Source organism: Ixodes scapularis, unplaced genomic scaffold (genome assembly GCF_016920785.2).
Source record: "Ixodes scapularis isolate PalLabHiFi unplaced genomic scaffold, ASM1692078v2 PGA_scaffold2__306_contigs__length_199485367, whole genome shotgun sequence".
Taxonomy (NCBI): domain Eukaryota; kingdom Metazoa; phylum Arthropoda; class Arachnida; order Ixodida; family Ixodidae; genus Ixodes; species Ixodes scapularis.
Window position 1 is genome coordinate 63,613,319 of NW_024609857.1, and position 19,006 is coordinate 63,632,324.

General features: G+C 45.5%; 1 protein-coding gene across 1 annotated transcript in view; it reads left to right on the forward strand.

Moving 5' to 3' along the window:
- LOC8029013 (hydroxyacid oxidase 1) overlaps positions 1 to 18,580 on the forward strand; it is an 83,350-nt gene extending 64,770 nt beyond the window's left edge. The window contains exons 5-8 of the mRNA XM_040221881.1: positions 2,441 to 2,532; positions 5,634 to 5,792; positions 6,071 to 6,140; positions 18,431 to 18,580. Coding sequence (XP_040077815.1) covers positions 2,441 to 2,532; positions 5,634 to 5,792; positions 6,071 to 6,140; positions 18,431 to 18,513 — 404 coding nt within the window. The 3' untranslated portion in view covers positions 18,514 to 18,580. The remainder of the gene's footprint in view (positions 1 to 2,440; positions 2,533 to 5,633; positions 5,793 to 6,070; positions 6,141 to 18,430) is intronic.
- The last annotated feature ends 426 nt before the right edge of the window (positions 18,581 to 19,006 follow it).

Below are 19,006 nucleotides of genomic sequence, written 5' to 3' on the forward strand. Positions count from 1 at the left end.
CAAACCGTCTCAACCTTTGACTGCGTGGTCCGGAGATGCGACGAGAGCAAAGAACCGGTGGTGTGGCGATTTAAAGACGCCAAGGTGACGATGTGTACTGTTCTGTGACAGCGAGTGAAGACTTTGAGTGTGACGACGCGGAGCATAGACACGGAGGACGTGTGAGTGCTGTAAATTAACATCAGCGGCAGGTGCGTGGATATGGTTTGCATATCTTCCAATACGAATACGATTTACACCAAGCGCTGGCTCGCCGCCCGTCTACTAAAGTACTCGGAGAAGATGCCGCGGTGACGATACCACTCGTGGTAATGAGGTATGTCACCACGATTCTGTTGTACACGACGTGACGGCTGCTCCGCTTTATATGGATGTGGATTGCGCTGGATCTCGTTTCCGATGCACAAGAGCCGACCAGACGTAACAACTCAAACTATGACGCCAAACTTGAAAAAAAAAAAGAAAAAAAAAAGAAATGCTTGGCGTGCATGTACTGTGTCATACTTCTCGTACCCCAGATTTCCAGGCTGTCATAACGGCGGCGAAAGACAGCGATGATGACTACGCCATGAGGAATATGAAATAAGGTGTGCTGAAATATGGCTGTGATTTGACGTCATTAATGAAAGCATTTCATGCTTTCGACACAAGTGTCCGAGAAAGGGCCTTAATTTTTTTATAGCCTATGAGTCTGAAGGTGAAGTCTAACTAGATTATGCTGTCAGACATATGCCAGCAGCAGTCTTTGACAACACATTACCTCTACAATTTGGTGTCTTTTTCTAAACCGACCAAGAGCTAACTGCGCCTAGACGTGCGATTCTCAGTCTCATATCAGCTCCTACCTTACCTCAAAGAATTTTCATATATTTTGTGGGATTGGCCAGTTGCAATAGCGAATCGAACCAACTACGTCTTGATTACGCAGCCCAGGTCGTCCAATAACATGAAATCACTTCCACCAATGCCTGGAGTCGAAAATTAAGACTATGTTTAATGAGCTGCTTAAGTGTTTGCATGAAGCTGCTTAACGACAACGACCCTAGAGCTTTAATTACTTACCAATGCGCAAGAACCTGGAAATAATTTCCGTTGCTTAAGAATCTTTATGACGTGATTGGCCACTTTTATGCTAGTTTGTTTTGACTGTCCTTTCAATCTTTTACTCCTCCTTCAGTGTCGAGCTTGTTTGTTCCACCATGGCCTCCGAGATTTCTCTACTTCGGCCTGTCCAAACGCACAAATGCTCAGCAGAAAAAAAAAAAAAAAAGCAAACGAGCCGAGCCAGTTTTTTTTAGATTTCCACATGGTGCGTTTATAACCAAAGCAGGAAAAGAAACAGAATCGCCTAAACTCCCAATGTCAAGTGTGGGGTCGCGGCATGAAGCTTGCATCTTCATTGTTCTCATCATCAGAATAGAGACAGGTCGGACTTTGTTGATTCGTAATTTTTATTCGCTGCTCCGGTCTTTGCACTCTTTCGCTGGATGATACCCCAGAATGGAAGGTTGAATGCGAATCTATTGATCGTGCAAACAGCGCGAAAACACGAGGACGTAGACAAAAAAGAAACACACGGGACACGCGCTATCAACGGACGAATTTCATTACAAAGACACACAAAAATGGCCCTTCATTCTATGGCAGCATTACATGACAATGTCACTATGAGTTTCCACCAACTCGCCCAACTATCCATTCTTGTAATGCGAATCTATATTTGTCCTCTGCGGATGCTGTATGAACCGGCATGACAAGCATAGAAATATTTTCTGTCGTTACGCACGAGAACAGCTTTCTGAACTTCACTTACGTGCACGGACATTTCTTCTACACCTTTCACCCCTTGGAAAGATGAACCTTCGAATTTCGGACTTTTTCTTGTGAAAGGACTGCGTGTTACGGTGAGAGGCGGGGAGCACATTTTGCGCTGCTCCTAAGTTCCGTAGACCGACAATAATTGTGATGATGATGATAATTCCCGGCTATATCTTTGTATTGTTTGGTTTTGGTGGCGAGCGCCTCCAAGCGCCTCACAGTAACAGTCTCTACCGGTGAATGCAATGGCCTGAGGGGCATAGCCATCGCGTACAAAATGTCGGAGGCCATGGTCGTTCCAACCGCCTCGCTTCCCGCCACACTTTTCAGGACGAGAAACGTCTGTGTGGGAGACAACCGCTTTGTCTCCTGATCCGATTTTTGAGTCTTACAATAAAATAAAACAAAACGGAATTCGTTATAATTCAACCATATTTAGTAGTCATGGTACCAGACGACCTCAAATATCCAATAAAAAGAGTTTAGCTGGATATGACAAGTTGCACAGGTTTTACTAAATGTACAATTGAAGCTTCCAAATTTTCAAGGTACAAGTACAACAGTAAAAGAGCGAGCTTCTGCCACGCAATATACCAAAGCTAGTGTTCTGCCCTCCTTGCAGCTGAAGATGCCTTACTGGCTAAAGCGTCTGGAGCATCCGCAATATTCGTTTCCAATCACGGCGGCCGGCAACTGGACGGAGTAGCTGCAACGGTACGTTTCCACGTTTCTATACTGCGGGTTGGGTTCCTTATTTTTGCTTAATTCTGTGATTGAGATGTTCAGAGTATATTGATTTAATTAAAAAAAAAAAACTGGTAACGTATAAAAAAAGTTTGCAAACCAGATTTGTATTTAAACAGACATGATTCCGCTCTCTGAATCCATTTATTAAAGTTCACTCATCATGTAAACACACGCTGCTAGGTCGCAACAGTTGTCAAAAACAGAAGGTAAACTTCACAAGTTTATGAAAATGTTCTCGTAAATCAAGGTCGGTCACCTTATTGTTTTCCAGCGGCGCGTTTAAGTATCATCGTGTCCTATAGATATCGTAATTCGTAAGTACAACAAAAACTGTTATCGTCATCGAGGGGAATAACAAAAATGAGAAAGCTAGGCATATTCCAGCTTTAGCAGATTACCTGATACGCTTAGAACATGAGTTAGTTGACGAATACGGCCTTTGCTTCAAAATACATCAACTTCATCCTCATGCAAGGATTTCAAAAATACCTAAAAACAAATTAATTGTAAAAAAAAAAGAAAAGGAGAAAAAGAAAACGGAACTTTACGGAAACAAACTGCCAGCCATGGCGATTTCCTACGAGGGATAGAGGCCGCCTCTCCACCCTCGGAAGATGGAGGGAAGTAGGGCGCACGTGCATTGCGTGTCTTAGCCACAAGGGAGCAGGACCGCTGGCACAAGAATGTGCTCTAATAGAAGGCCGAAACGTAAAAACGCGTCCAAAATTGAGTGTGCCTCTGTTTTCTCGTTCGAACGCCGTAAAATGCTGAAAAGCTTTCTTGAATGAGTTGATTTGGTGGTTTTCGATTATGCTTAGCAAGTTTCTCATAGGAGCCATATGTTAACTCTCGTAAATTAAAGTTAAGTGGTAAATTTTAGTTAATTATATAGCTAATGGGTATGTCTTTTTGCAATTCTTGATATCTGCCGTGTCTGGTTGTTTGTTCACAGGGAGAGTGTTTTTTCCCCCAACCACCGTATTTTTAGGGATTTTTGAAAGCCAATTCGTTGAAACATTCGGTATAAAACTTTAACATCGTTTACTGCAGGGGACATATAAACGACGAAAACAGTCGCTGCGCAGCTGTTTCTATAGCAACTTGCGCGGACGTTGTGACGTTGCGGCATGGTATAGGTCGACGTCACTGCGTTTGTAACAATAGTTATGGAACTTGCTCGCGGCGCCCGTTTTTGCCGCTCATTTGTCCCCTGATTAAAGGGAAGCTGAAGCGGTTCTGCATTTCAGTAAAGAGACTTAAATCGTCTATTTGACTTCCAGGATCACAAACATCGAGATTATGTTTCAATTTGGTGCACGGAGGCTGCAGAAAATATTTTTTTAATATAATATAAAACACATTCTGTGTGTTAAAAATCTTTGTTGGGAATTGGGTTGACCGATTTACTAATAGCGAAGTCGGCGGCACAATGTGCGGCGCATTGCCGACATGGGGGCTTTTTCAGCAGCCAAGACTGCAATGTCGGCGATGTATTGAGCCCTTGTGCCAGCGTCTGCTTTCTTCGTTCGCGAATTCCTCGGTAGGAGGGTTGTGGAGACAAATAGCGACATTAGGAAGGGGAGGGAAAAAAAAGATGCGGCTAGAAGTAATTCTATTACTTTCAAAAGTAATAAGATCACACTTAGTAGTAAAGCCCTACTATACTACGGAAAGTAGCAGCCAAGCCCTTATTCCCTCAAAAATTTCTCGCTCTTTCCTCCTTTCCGCGAGTCTCTCACTCCCTCATTTCGACGCTAGCGCCTCCTAGGCTGCCCTTCAGTCGAGTTCCGCGACAGGTGGCTGCTGGCAAACCCTTGCTGGATCGGTGCTTTCTGCGGGATTTCGACTCGCAGGTTTCGTGCTTTGGCTAGGATATGAGCGGCCGGTGCCCCTGACGTATTTGCTACTGGCTATGTCTTTCCATTGCTTCTTGTCAAGAGCTGGCACGCGAGTTTTGTCGAGGCTTCGCCTGCGTGTCTACTCGGATCGTTCGGTTCGAAATCAGATGCAGCCTTCCGCTTAAACATTCATAAAATAAACTGCGGGACAGATCGTCCTAATCTTATTACATATACAGCAGACGGGCAAGCCAATGCGATAAGCGCACACGGTCCTGTTATGGAATGCGAAGCCGTGACTTTAGGCTCGTTTTCAAGACAGTCGACAACAAATATCACTTATGCCTTTTTGTTTCTGCGTTTACACGCCTAGGTGCACGATAAGATGAAAACCCAACGCCCCGTAATAGAAGCAGGTCGATGACGTTTCTAAAACGAAAACACGCGACATACGCTCCAATATATACACCGTCGGTGGCCTGACGAGAAAAGCTGGCGTCGGTGGCGCGCCGCGTAAATCCTGAGTGGTCGATACTGTTATGACGTCACAGCCACATGACCTCGCGCGGGAATTTCAAACAACCCACAACGCTCATTTGAAACGTGACGTCACGCGTGGAATAAAAGTGAATAAAAACGTGAGATGTAATGCGAATGAAAGGTCGCCGTATGTCCCAATCGATTTCACTCTATAAACTAATTCATTTGCCTTAACGAAATATTTGAAGAATTTTACGCGAGATTCGAACCCACGACCCTTCGTTCGCGAGCCAGACACGCTACTACATAGGCCACGCAAGGCACTCTTGCCCGGCTCGGGAACGAGTGCGAGTTTATATACTTATATGTTTCGCTATCGCGTTTCCTCTTAATAACGAAGCTTAAGCGTACTCCAAGTGTTTATACGTATGCACGCCGCCGGAGAACGCAAGGCCGCGACATGGGAGGATACAAATGGAGGACGGAAGTGGCGAACCGGAAGCGGACGGACACTTGGCCAATCGATGGTAGTGGAAAAGGTAACTTTGAAGAGGAGAAGGAGGATATTTTATAGATGGTCAAAGTGTGCCAGAGGATCAATCATTTGATGTGGCTTGTAGCACTACCTCCCAATAAGTGCAGCGAGCAGATGGAGGGGTGAGTCGTCTGCTCGCTGCGTCTGTTTGTATATAATGAACCACTACGCTTTGTGCTCAATACAATGGGTCCTGATGTTCCATCATGTTTCAGATTGAAGTCTTACCGGAGGTAGTCGCTGCCGTTGGTAAACACATGGACATCTATCTAGACGGTGGTGTGATGTACGGTACCGATGTCATCAAGGCACTCGCTATAGGAGCCAAGGCTGTTTTCGTGGGACGGCCCGCCCTCTGGAGTCTGTCGTACAAGGTATGTACAAAAGATGTGCCCGATCCGCGCTCCCGCCGGTGACATACACGGGTGGAGAAAAGTGGAGATTTTTTCAGAGTTGGGAGCAGAGAGTCGCCTTCTGAAACTCGCGCAACCGGCGTAAATCTGAAAGGCAATACCTACACGTAATTTGTGTTCATAAAATATGTTGGCTAGCAGTTCAGAAAGAGCGCAGTTGATTTGATCTGCGAATTACCAGCTAAATCAGAGTTTAAAATATCGGCGGGTTTCTCTTTAACACATGGCGTTCTCTACAGGGCCAAAAAGGCGTTACAAAAATGTTCGAAATATTCAAGGAAGAAATCGATCGGACACTGGCGCTTATGGGTAAGTGTTGTGTTCTTACCAGATTGTAGCCAAAATAAAAATGACTCGCAGAGGGACTGAAACACGTACGTCTACAAAAATGTGACGTTTTGTGTTTTTTTTTCTTATGTAATAACCAAAATGAAGGTTACCGCAAAGTGTATTTTCACGTATCACTACGCAATCCCGGAAGGAGATAGATAGAGGTGGACGAAGATATCCCGGAGATACTTCTGCAGAAACGGCAAAACATATTCCGAAATACAGATACAGATACATTATTCACTTCATTTTTTCTCGAACAAGGCCATGCTCCGCAAGCATATTTAATTATGCAGTGCATTTCAAACAACGTCATATATATCGCAATGTAAAGTACGGCACGATATAGGAATATTCGAATTCTCAAGCAAGACACGTGTTTGTTTTATCAGACTTCGGCACTCACATGGGTCTTTTTTAATCTTGCTAAACACGGGGAATCATCGTTTTCAGAGTTGTATAGTATGTGAACGTGGTCTGCTCAAAATGGGCCCTGTCTTGCCTCCTTTCCTGTTTGGAACATCATGATTTTGAGGTTTTTTTTTTCAGCAACTTGAAATGAGAGTACGTCGCAAAATAGTCATCTTAAAGGCCGACGACCAGACTCGAGATTCTGCAAGGCAGAAGATCCTCCTCACCTTGGAGGAGGAGGAAACAGGCAATGGTGGACAGGGTAGAAGGAGGAGAGGAGGAAGAGAGGAAAAAGTGGAAAGCGCGAACTGGTCGTCGGTCTTTAAGTGCTTCTAAAGTCAGTTAAGAAAGGAGAGGGGAGCAGTTGCTGCTCCCCTCTCCAGCATTTCGTCTGCTTCCTCGTCCCCTGCCCTCCTTTCTGTCGAAATCTTTTCTTAACCTGTAACTGACTATAGTTTTCAGTGACTCAGGAAGGAGAGATTGGGAGGGGGGTAGAAAACGAGATCGAACGAGAAAGCCGGACCGATGGAATCTACAGGAAATGATACCAGGGAAAAAAGACTAACTCAGCTGTCATTCTTCGAAATATATTTGTTTGTTACTTTGAGCAATATACAAAGTTATCTCCTACCCACCCCTCTCCCTTATTTTCGTTTCCAGAGAAGGTCATGTGGAGGTTACATATAAAATTGGAGACCCCTCGCACCAGCCAAACTTTAACAAATGCATCGAGATATCGGAGCCTTTCAAAGTTTCGCGATACAATCGATCCATCGTAAAACTATTTCACTATTGAGATACAAATACATTTCTCAAATGCGTCTCAATAAAGAGATACAGATACTCGAAAGTATCTCGAAGGTACTATCGCGATACATTTGCATCGCGATCCCAGCTTTGTTATTACACATAGGCAGAGAGCATAAAAACGTCCTTGTTACACAGACTCGCAAGACGCAGACTAAGCTTACAAGAAACATCACACTATCAGCTCCATAATTAAAATAATTTTCAAAATGCCTCTAGGACTACACTCCAACAACGGCACACAAGTGAGCATACGATGGATACCACTGGGTCGCTCCAGTATCTCTCGAAATGAAGCCGCCTACTTCGTAGTAGAAGAATTAATGAATTAATGAAATTATGTTTTTCGTGCAAGAATACAAGTAGCATATGCCGGCACGACTTCCGCGCTTGATATGTTCTTGGATTATCTTCCGACCGACCCCATGGCGACCTTGCGTGTCGGGACCATGCCGTCTCGTTACAAAAATTGCGTGGCAATGATTTACTCACCGAACTAACACACATCATGATAAACACGCATTTACAAGTGGGTTTTTACCTCAGTTGTTGCTTCTGAAGTCGTGAAGATCACGAAGGTCAGGAAATGCATCTTCCGACTCCATACTTGTCGGATACTGCACTGGCTTCCTGTACTCTGCCACGGCAAAGGGGTTCCATCATGTGGTTACATACATTCAGAACCCTATTACTGTCTGAGTGATCCATAAGTGCAGAAGGGTGATCCATAAATTCAGAAGAGATAAGTATCGAACCTTTCTCAATACAGTGGCATCCGGGACAGGACGATACACTATGGAATATTGGGGAGTCTTCGCTCTGCAATAGAGTTGAATAGCCTGCTAGAGCTTGGAACGTAGATAGGCACGCACGGGAAAGAGTCAGGGTCAAAAGAATGGGACAACAAACAATTAACTTATGAACGTGAGCTTGAACTTGAGAAGAGGGCTCTCGATTTGGCTGAGAAAAAGAAAAATGAAAGTCTTAAGCGGTTAAAGAGCGAGTGGGTCCACTTTGTCGTAAGTTAGCGGAGCTACAGGGAAAAACCAATATCTCGAGTGCGGCATAGTATTCTTCCATTCCAAGACGCGGTTGCCTCTTCAGGAGTAGGCGATCAGTCATTGTTCTCAAGATACAACTGAGGATATAACTGAGGATAACTGAGGAGATTCGCTAGACTAAACGATGGTTTCGATGCAGTGGGACGTAAAGGAGTAAAGTGGAATGTTTTGAAGCAGGAACAAAAGAGAGGTGGGGGATTTTGAGGTTTGCCCACGCTTTATTTCGCCGGCTCAATGCTGGCAGGTGAAGACAGGAAGACAGGCTTCAAAGTTTTAAAAGGAAATCTATTCCCTCCGTCAAGAAGACAGGAATGGGTTGAAACCTTCGGCTGCCTCGCCTTCAGGGCAAGTTGAAGTCCCAGTGCAGCATTTGCTGACACGAGGAGCAACCGCCGCGACATGTTAACATGCTGCTTGTGTCGCAGAAGGTGAAACGCAGAGCAAAACGTCGATATATTTAGACTGACGTATAACATGAATACGTTGCCTAATACCCGGAGAGAAAAGCAGCGTTGAACTTCTCAAGTTTTGCATTTGAAGTACGAGTGTAGTATCATTGTTTTCATCTCCTTCGTTTTCTTTCAATCGCGTGAAACTGTTTCTAGCTTGTTGAAGCTGGAGTTGACTTTATTTTTATCTATCCAGACGAACTCATTCACAATTATAGCCGCGTTTACATGAATGCGACTTCGTCGCATCGAATCCAGTTGTCGCATTCAATGCGGTCATATAAACGGCATAATGCGCAAAGAAAGCGCATCGTATTAAAGGGACCATGAAATGATTTTAAAGTAGAATTTCATCCACCGCACGTCGTAAAAGGTGTGAAAAGGTGTGGTAAAAGGAAAAAGGTGTGGGGGGTCGTAAAAGGGGTTTTGTTAAATAATATTCAGATCCACATTTTGTAGCATAATTAGAGATGTGTGGCGAAAACTGCCAAATTTGATGGGTGGAGGGATGGATGAATACGGCTGAGCCCTTTGGATCGGGCGGTAGCTTCCGCCACCTAACCATAATGCTGAGAGCCAAGCGCCATCTATCGTGTGGTAAACGAAGCAACTACTGCGCGTGCGCAGTAGGGCTAGGCCGACTTGAGTTACTTGGGTCGCGACGAACGTTTATGTCCTTTGATTTCCTTCCTCTCAAAACTCTGACTGAACGTTTATTTTTCTACGTGTTCTTCTCGCGGGTGCCGACTTCAAGCAGCAAGAAAAACAAGTACTTAAAACAGACCACGACGAACAAGAACGCTGGATCCACAAACACCCGTGAAGAGCGACAATGGCCACGCATCCAACGACTCCGACGAAGCGAGCTGCTCAGAATATAGGCCTAGCAGGCACTCCGACTCGGCGCAGCGTTGCTTCGTCGCAAGACCGTCTGCCTACGACCGGCTGGCGTGCTGAATGGAATATGCCCGCGCTACCCTTGTGGACCCTTCCCGTATTATAGTTTGATCGCTGACCTCAATTTTAGATTAAGAGGAGAGGTCAATCTCTCCCCCTGTTTTCCGAGGCAGTGTTGACGAACACTCGTCGAAAAGGGACTCTCGTCGATTCTATCTTCTTGTTTTATGTGACATAGAGCTGAAATAAACGCCGTATGGATTACCTTCGTAACACGGTATGTACACTTTGTTATTGGTATGCCATTTTCATTCTGACAGACTGCACGTCACTGTCGAGCTATAACAGTTCGTGGGAGGTATACATGCAATGCCGGTCCAACCTTTCTTTGCCGAGTGTCGCGTCAGTATCGAGATGCAATCGTAAAAGATCGGTCCCGAAGCGCTTACCAACAGCGCGAATACAGCACTTCCATCAAACGCGCGCATCCGCTCCGAGTGTGAACAGGTATTTACGTGGCTCTTGTTGACACTCGTAGTTCTAACGTATATTTTTTAACGTCGGCTCGCTCCTGCATCTCCGAGGCCGCGAAAAGCGCCCTGGCAATTTGTTTCCATCTACGTCGCTTTGCAAACGACTGACACGGGCCGCCTTTTGCCAACAGTGACAGTTGGGTTGATTCCTGGTGTCTTCACCGTAACACTCGCTGCACTTCCCAACAGGCATACCGGCGTTTGGGACTAGTCCCATGCTGTCGCTGTAGCGCAACATATTGAATTTCGCTCAGCTGCGATGCGGCGATGAGAGGCGCCGATTCAGAAAATACGTCGGTGACATCAGCGCAGTAAAACCTACCGGCGCACCCCAACTTGTCCCATTCTCCTACTGCCGAGAGAACTTCCGGTTCCGGAAACAGCGTACGTCACGGCTTGTTTTACAGTCAGTTGGAGAGAAAGAAAAAGTCGATATTTCATTATTTTTTTTGTGTAGAAGTTAATAAACCGAGACGAAAACGGATGCCTGTTCGGCATTCAGTGAACATTGACGGTTTAATGTAAAAGTTATCTGGAAAAAGTAAAAAAGTCATTTCATGGTCCCTTTAAAGTCGCTAGACAGAGGTGGATCGAGATGGCGATTGCGCATTCATTCACCCCATGTAAACGGAGGTCGCATCGCATTTGGAACGGGGAGGATTATGGGAAGGCGCTCGCTGCGGGAGCGAGTGAACAGTTGAGAACATGGCGGCGGCCAACCTCGTCGGCGGCGCGGAGAGCGGTCCTGTATGGTCGCCCGCAATTTTTTCCCGAGAGCAAACGCGAGCTTTCATTGCCGCCATAAGTAAGCGGAATACAGCGGAGCTGCTCGGTGAGGGCGACTCCCGTCCAAGCCTTGTGAAGTACGACTTGCGCGTCCGAAGGGGTCCCAAAGGCTTCGGCGCAAGCACGAACGACACCGAGAGCTCCAAGCACTGTAGAGCACTGCATGGTAGCGCAGAACGAGCCTCTCCTACCTCGGTGCCGTTCCTGGCTGCGCAGGAGCCTTCCGGAATGGGGGTCCGGTTGGTCCGGTCGCGATCAGCGAGGTCTGGCGCGACGAAGCGCGGAGGCGTCCTCAAAGCGTGCGCACACACGTCGCCTCTGGTCCAGAGTGACCCGGCGGCCCGGCCTGGAGCCCTAAGCGCTTGGGTTTTGATGTTTCTTTCGTCTCGTAACTTCATCCACAGCACCGAAGACAGCGGACACGATCTTTACGTTCACTGAACACGTCAGAAAGCCTACACGTGCGATGCACCGGAAAACGTGGTGCGGCTGGTGCCGGAACTGCGTAACTTCGAGCTTTGACACGGCGCGGCGCCACCTTCGTGTGGGGCTTGCTGCGAATTCATGTAAACGTTGCCGCGTCGGCTTCGTTCGAAGAACGAGTGGAGTCGATGCGCTAAAGTCGCCTTTACGTAAACGAGGCTTATGTCAGGTTAGAATATTTTCTCCTTGGACGACTGGAGTGGTAAATCAGGTATCTCTTCGAGGGATTGGTAGTCAATGCCGCAATGTGGACCGCGAAGTCCATGGAGGAGATGTCCATAGACATGGAGTCAATATTTTCAAATCAACCAATTCACGTCATGAAAAAAAGGATAAGACCTATGAATCCGGATTGCATCTTCTTCACGAGGGAGATAAATTTTTGTAGCCGGTTTTGTTCAAAGTTCTTTTTTTTTTTTTTTTTTAATTCGCTTCACTTAATCTTTTTTTTTTTTCTGACGTGCTGTGTAGCTTAGCGTCTGGAAGTGAATTGGAGCTTTTATATCGTGGGCGTCTAGTGTATGGGTCAAAACAATCGTTTTGAATTGAACGTCATGAACTTATGCGTGGACATATAGTCGTGACTACTGCTGGTGCTAGTGATGGGGCTTTGCACTGCGCGTGCATTGAATTACACTTGCGATGGTGTTGTTCAGAAAACTGTCTGTAAAAGAACTAAGCTGTAACATATATTCTGTATCTTACAGCTTAGTCGACTTTGTGCGCTTTTTATCCGAATCGCAGCAGATGTCTTGGCTTTTTTTTTTTTCCAAGAAAAAACTGGAAAAGGGGGTTCTTCTTATGGTCGTTTCCGCAGCATTGAAGAGAGGAAGCCCCAGGAGAAGTTCGCATGAGTGGAGGCAGCGCGCCGAAACATTTGGGACAAGCAGTGACGAAGCCCGAAGCCGCCGCAGTTACATCCGTCGGGGTGCCCAGGCCCCAAGAGGCTTAGCATTGCTATCTTCTAAACGGTCCAGGCGCCGACCTACCAGAAGTCGACTCGATTGCGCGGGAGGCAATGAGCACTAAAAGGCATTACTCCTACCAGCTGAAATCCGATGGCCTCATCGGATTTCAGATGAATTTCCGCCCGACGACAGGCATATCCCCATGACACCTCCATCAATTTGTCGTGATCAGCACGAAGCCAACTGTCAGCATCCTTCAACACGAAGCCAACTGTCAGCATCCTTCAACCGGACTCTAAAAACGTCCAGCCTGCAAGCGCCTCTCTCCCTTCCCTTCAATGCTCCTGGAACGACCATGGCAGCCTTAATTCTGAAAAGCGCAGGCACCTCCGAAAACATGTTCGCCAGCAATGAGAGTATTTCACTAGCAGACATATGAGCTATGCGGGCCTGAAGCTACACTATAAAACGTTAAGAAAACAGATCGAGCAACTGGGATATTGTATTCAACAACATGACCCCATCACCAAAGGCTTCAAGCGACAGCAAACATACCTGTTCAGACGCGTCCGCACAGGTGGAACAATAACAGCCGATTTTCTCCCGCAGTTAGAAGACATCAAAATATCAAAACAAGAACTGACTTATCATTTATCATTACCCACATTACCGATGCCCACACCACCGAGAAACAATTCCAGCTGATTTTCACCACCCCGTGTGGACATGCAAGACCCACGAAGCGCATCGTGGTAAAGCTTTAGCTGTCTGATTCATGATAACCGTCCTTAGGACCTCGACTCCAAGATAAAGCCATCGGTGCATTCTGAACGGAGCGATAGAACGAACCGGATTTCACACCTTCCTCTAAAAGACCCTCCTGTAAGCCACGCTGAAGCGCGACCGCTTGCTAAATTCACCAATATATGTTTCTACAACCCTAAACCTTTACGTAGCTTCTCGCCGTCGGTAACTGCTTGGTGAAGCCCTATGGGCGACAGAATGTCTTGGTGGCGCAGCCTCGCGGGCGCCCTCCTGTGACGGAGCTGGTAGGATGCGAGTAGACGACGCGCTATGTCAAAGCACGGAGTGGCTATGTTAGTTCGCATCTATGCGGATTAAAAACAATTTATTAAAAAAAACCGTGTATGACGTTTTTGTGAGTGATCTTTCTATCGAATAACAGCACCTCAAAGTTTTTTTTTTTTTTTACATTAAAGAAACGTTTAAAATATTCAAAAACAAGCAGCGCAGCTCCCCATCACAGCTTGCGCGGCGTGCGTCAGGACTATTCACAGCCTCCATGATTCTTGTTATTTCGGATCTGTGGAGGCTGCTGTAGAAGGAAGTTTTACATTCACCAGAGTAAATGACGTGCTCTCTTTTAGCTGTGCACGCGTGCACAGTTGTGTTGCAGAGCGCCGTACACTTGTTTTAGCCACATTGATCTTGTCGATACCGACGCTTCAATAAAAGTGTGACTCGACAGTTCTTGATGAGGAAATGCTAGTCAGCAACTCACGCTTAGCTCCTCCCGCACCGGATGCGTGGCAAAAAAGAAGTGTGTCACATCGCGACTTCTAGTCGAAAGAAAAGCAGTAATTTTCATAAATTCTTGCATTGTCAGAGATGGCCCGGCAAATTCCGGCCGGCGATTGATTAATTTGTTCTATCCCATTCTTACTAAGAACTGTTTACACGTTTAAAACACTCATTATGCGCATTTGGGTCCGTTGAATTAAACATACAAGCAGTAGTAATTTATAGCATGTGTATAATTCTTGGGGGACGCTCAAGTTTCACCGACTTATTAGATTTAAAACATCTATCAGGAGGGGGTCTCGCGCGCTTCTCATCGACCGGGTGAATAAGCAGGGATTTAACTGAAAGGACTTCGGAAGCCTGCCACCGCTTCTCTCTAGTTATTTTGAGGGAATGATTCTTTACTGGTTTACAAAATTAAAAAAAAAGTAATTAACCTGGAAGCAATTAGAGACCAGCTTAGAACAAATAGGAACCAACAGATTACACGGAGTCGCTTTCACTGAAGTGTTTTCTACACACGCAAGAGGTTCTCGAATTTTTGTTTCCTATTTTCAGTTTGACATGGCATTCCTCACTCAGTTTTCTTTTATCCGAATCATAACAAAAATACACCCTATTCGCCGTGATAGATGTAGTGGGGTAAAGCGCTGAATATTCTATTTCCATAATCCAGATTTTTTTACTGGGGTAAACAACAGCACACAACCACATCCGAGCGTTTCAACACCTCAGCGCAAAAAGTTCTTGTTAGCTCGGCTACGCGTGCTACAGTTTCAAGATTTGGTAGAATTTCAAACTGAAAGTATCACTTCACCAGATAAACACAACGTGTTAAACAGGCTTTGCCACGCGTTACCAAAGCAGCGCACGAAGCGAGCTGACGAGCCGAGGTATCCAAGATCAGCGCGGTCTGACCCAGTCTGTCCTACCCATGACGTCAAAAACGATGATGATAGGTAAAAGAGTGCCTCCTGTGGTTCGCGCACGCCGCCAATACAGTAAAGTATAAAGTGCTCAGCCGTTTCCTCCCCCCTTCTACACTTTCCACACACTGAACCATCTTGTATTGAGCCATGTCATCAACTCCTAGATTATCCATGCCGTAGTGCTAAGTTTATAAGTCACCTACAACTGACCAGCTAAGGCAAAGATGGTGTACGAGTGCCGTGTCAGCGTTTGGGCGGAACTGGTACTCCCACTGAATGAACATGAGCCCCAGCAGAACGCTGACAAAGCGCGTGTTCAGTTCACTCTGAGCCTTGCGCTGGTTAAGGTATCCAGCACCGTCGCCTTGCTATAGAGGTGGTGGCTCTTTTCATCCCACTTTTCAACACTCTTGTCCTGGTCTCTAGCAACAATGAGCTCTCTACAATTGTCATATACATTTTTGAGCAATATTCATCTCGAATGATCACGTGCCTACAAGGTTGATTTAGTCTGCTTACCCGACACTCATTCTTCGATTTTGCTGCTTTCACTCTCTTCTTAAGAGGTCCAGAAGGGACACCACCTTGTGGCAGTCACTGTAAGTCTAGGGACCATGGGACCTCGCCATTGCGATGCAAATTTAGAGAAGTAGTACTTAATCAATTACTGATACCACTGCTTCCCCGAGCATTGCCCGAATAACTAACTATTTGGGAAGTAAGAAAGCCTAGGGTCTCAGGAAGAGTATATTACGTTTTAATAAAAAAAGTGTAATCTTTGTGGGGACATTAAGCTTGTACAAGTTCAGGTTCAGGTAGCCGAGAAGGCTATTCGAGCTTTGTTGTTCACCTAACACCACCTGTGCACGTGGGTCTTTTTACTCCATCTCACCCTCTCCTGCCGACTTCACTCCACCCCACCGACCCCTGCCTATTTCACTGCAGCTCACCCCCCCCCCCCTCCCCCCGGGGCTCTGATGGCCTCAGCCAAGTATGGGTAATGCTTCATACAATAAATACATTGTACCTCTTTCTTATTCGCAGACTAGCGGCAAGTATTTGTTTTGAAAGTAAAGGCAAACACCCGCAATATCAGAATAGGACAGATGCGCAGATGTTAACACCCATTCCCACTGCCTGCCATTCTGATTATGCTTAGGCAGGACTTTGTGGCGTCTTTGACTCCATACGTGTTGTACCGGAACTAATCCTAGTACCTTATAGGGCTTTCCTACATATCGCTTTAAGATATTCTCCCTTCATACATTTAAATCCTGAAATAGCCCGGTTTCAATTGGTTAGCGCTCTTGGGGCTCAAATAACACGAACTGTTTATTAAGTTACTCAGTTTTAGGAAAAAACCTTTGTTTGAAACTATTTTAACAAGGAAGCAGTATAGTCAGTACATAAATGTTTGTTCTGAAAGCTGCAGGTTTTTAAGAATAAGAAAAATCAGAATTCAGTACGATTCAGGACAATGTCCATACAAGTTTTATTTTGACCCCGAGCGGGACCGTTTGGAGCGCTGCGATCGTTCGACCGTGACGTAGGATGGGGGATCACGTGATAAGGCCAGCTATTCCGTCTGGCTTTGGTCGGGGTCTTCGGAAACCGTTCGCTCGGTACTTTCGCTTTCTTTTCTGTATTTGAAGCCTTATCAGTATCCGCGTGGATCGGCTTCTGCAACTGTCGATCTCAGGGAGCAATGGTTAATTACTGTTCGGCGCCGCAATGCCGCAGTTACGCGAACGACCCAAATATCAGCTTCAACATCTACCTCAAGGAGAAGCATTCCAATATGATTCATAAAACGTAAACACTCTCACCCTGCATAGCAGTACCTTTCTCATACAACTTCAATGTCATTTGAATGGAGTTAAAAGTAAATGTACAAGTTGGCGGCACGCAATGCAAGTAGAGCTGAGTGCTAATCGACTTGAAAGAGTAATTTACAGAGGGTAATAAGAAAAAAATTACTGATCATTTTAATGCAAACATCACGCACTGCTTAGTGGTATTTAAACAGCCAGCACCTACATAAATCTGAGAATGTTATGTGGCTCCATTTATTTTGCTTTAAAGGTTGCTGATACAAGTAGCTGCACTCGTATTAGCAAGTAATATTTTCCTTCTTGTAACCCATCTGCTTATCTTATAAGGGCCCAAACAAAACAATTCAACAACTCTAATATACCTAGCTACAGGAATATTTGAATATTTTTTTTTTCACAGAAGAGATAAAAGCGGCAATGATGTACACGAACTGTCATTGACCTTTGGATGTTCTGATATTAGTTTATGCAATTAAATGTTATCAACAAGCTTTAATATTCGTCGCTCGAAAATTTCGACATCGCAGAAAAGTTACAAAACCTGTGCTTGAAAAACATTATAAATAATCAAATGCACCGTATCGTATCGATTTTGCGACTCGCGACTTGGGAAGCGAGCACGTTACCACTGAGCCACAAGAATTGTGTTCTTTATTCCTGAGCCACGATAACGGGAGACGACCGATTATACTTGGGAAAAGGCGCCGCACTTCAACGTTCATCGCAAATCGCAAACCTCCAGTTGTTTCGCTCCCGGCTCTGGCCGCGAGATCCTCGATCGATTTCACAGCACGCGGCCGGTGGGTACATACAACCGAACCAAGTAACGATACACAGCATGTTCCTTCACCCATGCTATGCAGCAGCACGATGTGTCACCGACGTTTCTTCCATTCAGTGTTATCTCCAGCTCATGCGGGCACGAAGTGAGCGCCTATGTTTGGAGAACGAATCCAATAAACGTGTAGCAATCCGTATCGAGCTTCTTGACACTACAGGAGAACACGTGTCCCGCTTTATAAACTCTTTCGCACTCGAGTAACAGCCGGGATGTTTCGTGGGCCTTGTTTACGAACGCATTGATGCTGCTTACAGACAGCACAACTGAAAATGAATACACAGTTGTAACCAAATGCCCGGCTGGAAAGAATTTTAAAAAGAATTCTCCTACCCTCAACGGTAGGTTTCATTTCCTAAGCATCCATTGCCGTGCGCGAGACAGCCGCCGAAAACGACAAGTTGACCCGTACCTTCCACGCCGCCGCGCTTCCGTGCAGCGACCGTTTCCCTGCTCGCCTGCCACCGGCTCTCCGGCAGCATTCGTACGGTAGTCGATTTAGGAACTTGACTGGGTCGAGTAGTGAAACGAAACGTTGGTTTAAAAGAATCCTTAAACACCCGTAGTATTAAGAAAAGTGAAGACCGAGACACTCCATCCTTGATTCAGAGTGCAGGAAACGGTCACGTAATCCTCCATCCGACGTCACGACGATAGGCCCGTCAGGTGGCGCCACGCATTGTTCTCGGGGCTAATACTATCAGCGTTATTTTCAATAAAATCAAAATAAAACATATAGTAATGCGAAGTGAACTAGGACAGATGCAAAATGCGTGTACTTTCTACCTTGCAGGTTGTCGGTCAACGAGGAAACTCGACCCTTCCATGGTTGTACGGCGAGAACTCTACAACAACCTATGGTGGTACAGAAAATGAGTATCTTATTTCACTGTACGCACAAGTAACCTCTCAAATAAAAACCAGAAGTAAAGCACTTTTACTTTCCTTTTGTTAAAGTCAAACTCCTAGTCGTAGTTTGGTTTTTACATACTTGTAGGCACCCATATCATAGAAAGGTGGTCACCCCGCTCTATAATAGCATTAACAGATCTTGAATAAATAACTATAGAAGAGGACTATAGTGTAGGACTCTGTCATGATCACTAAGATGGAGGCTAGGTTCCTGTAAATGAGGAAACAGCTTGCTTTTCTTTTTAGGTAGGGATGCCCTCAGCACCGGAAGAAATATTTCTTCAACTATTACTTCAGGAGGGAAATCAGTACTTCTAATCATTCACGGGCCCCGATTTCTTGCATAAATTCAACGCGAAAATCAATCGTCGAAAAACATATGAAAAATCAAAAAGGCAGATCGTTCCGCAAGCCCACCCGTCTTAAATACTGCCGCAATTTCTTATTCACAATGGTA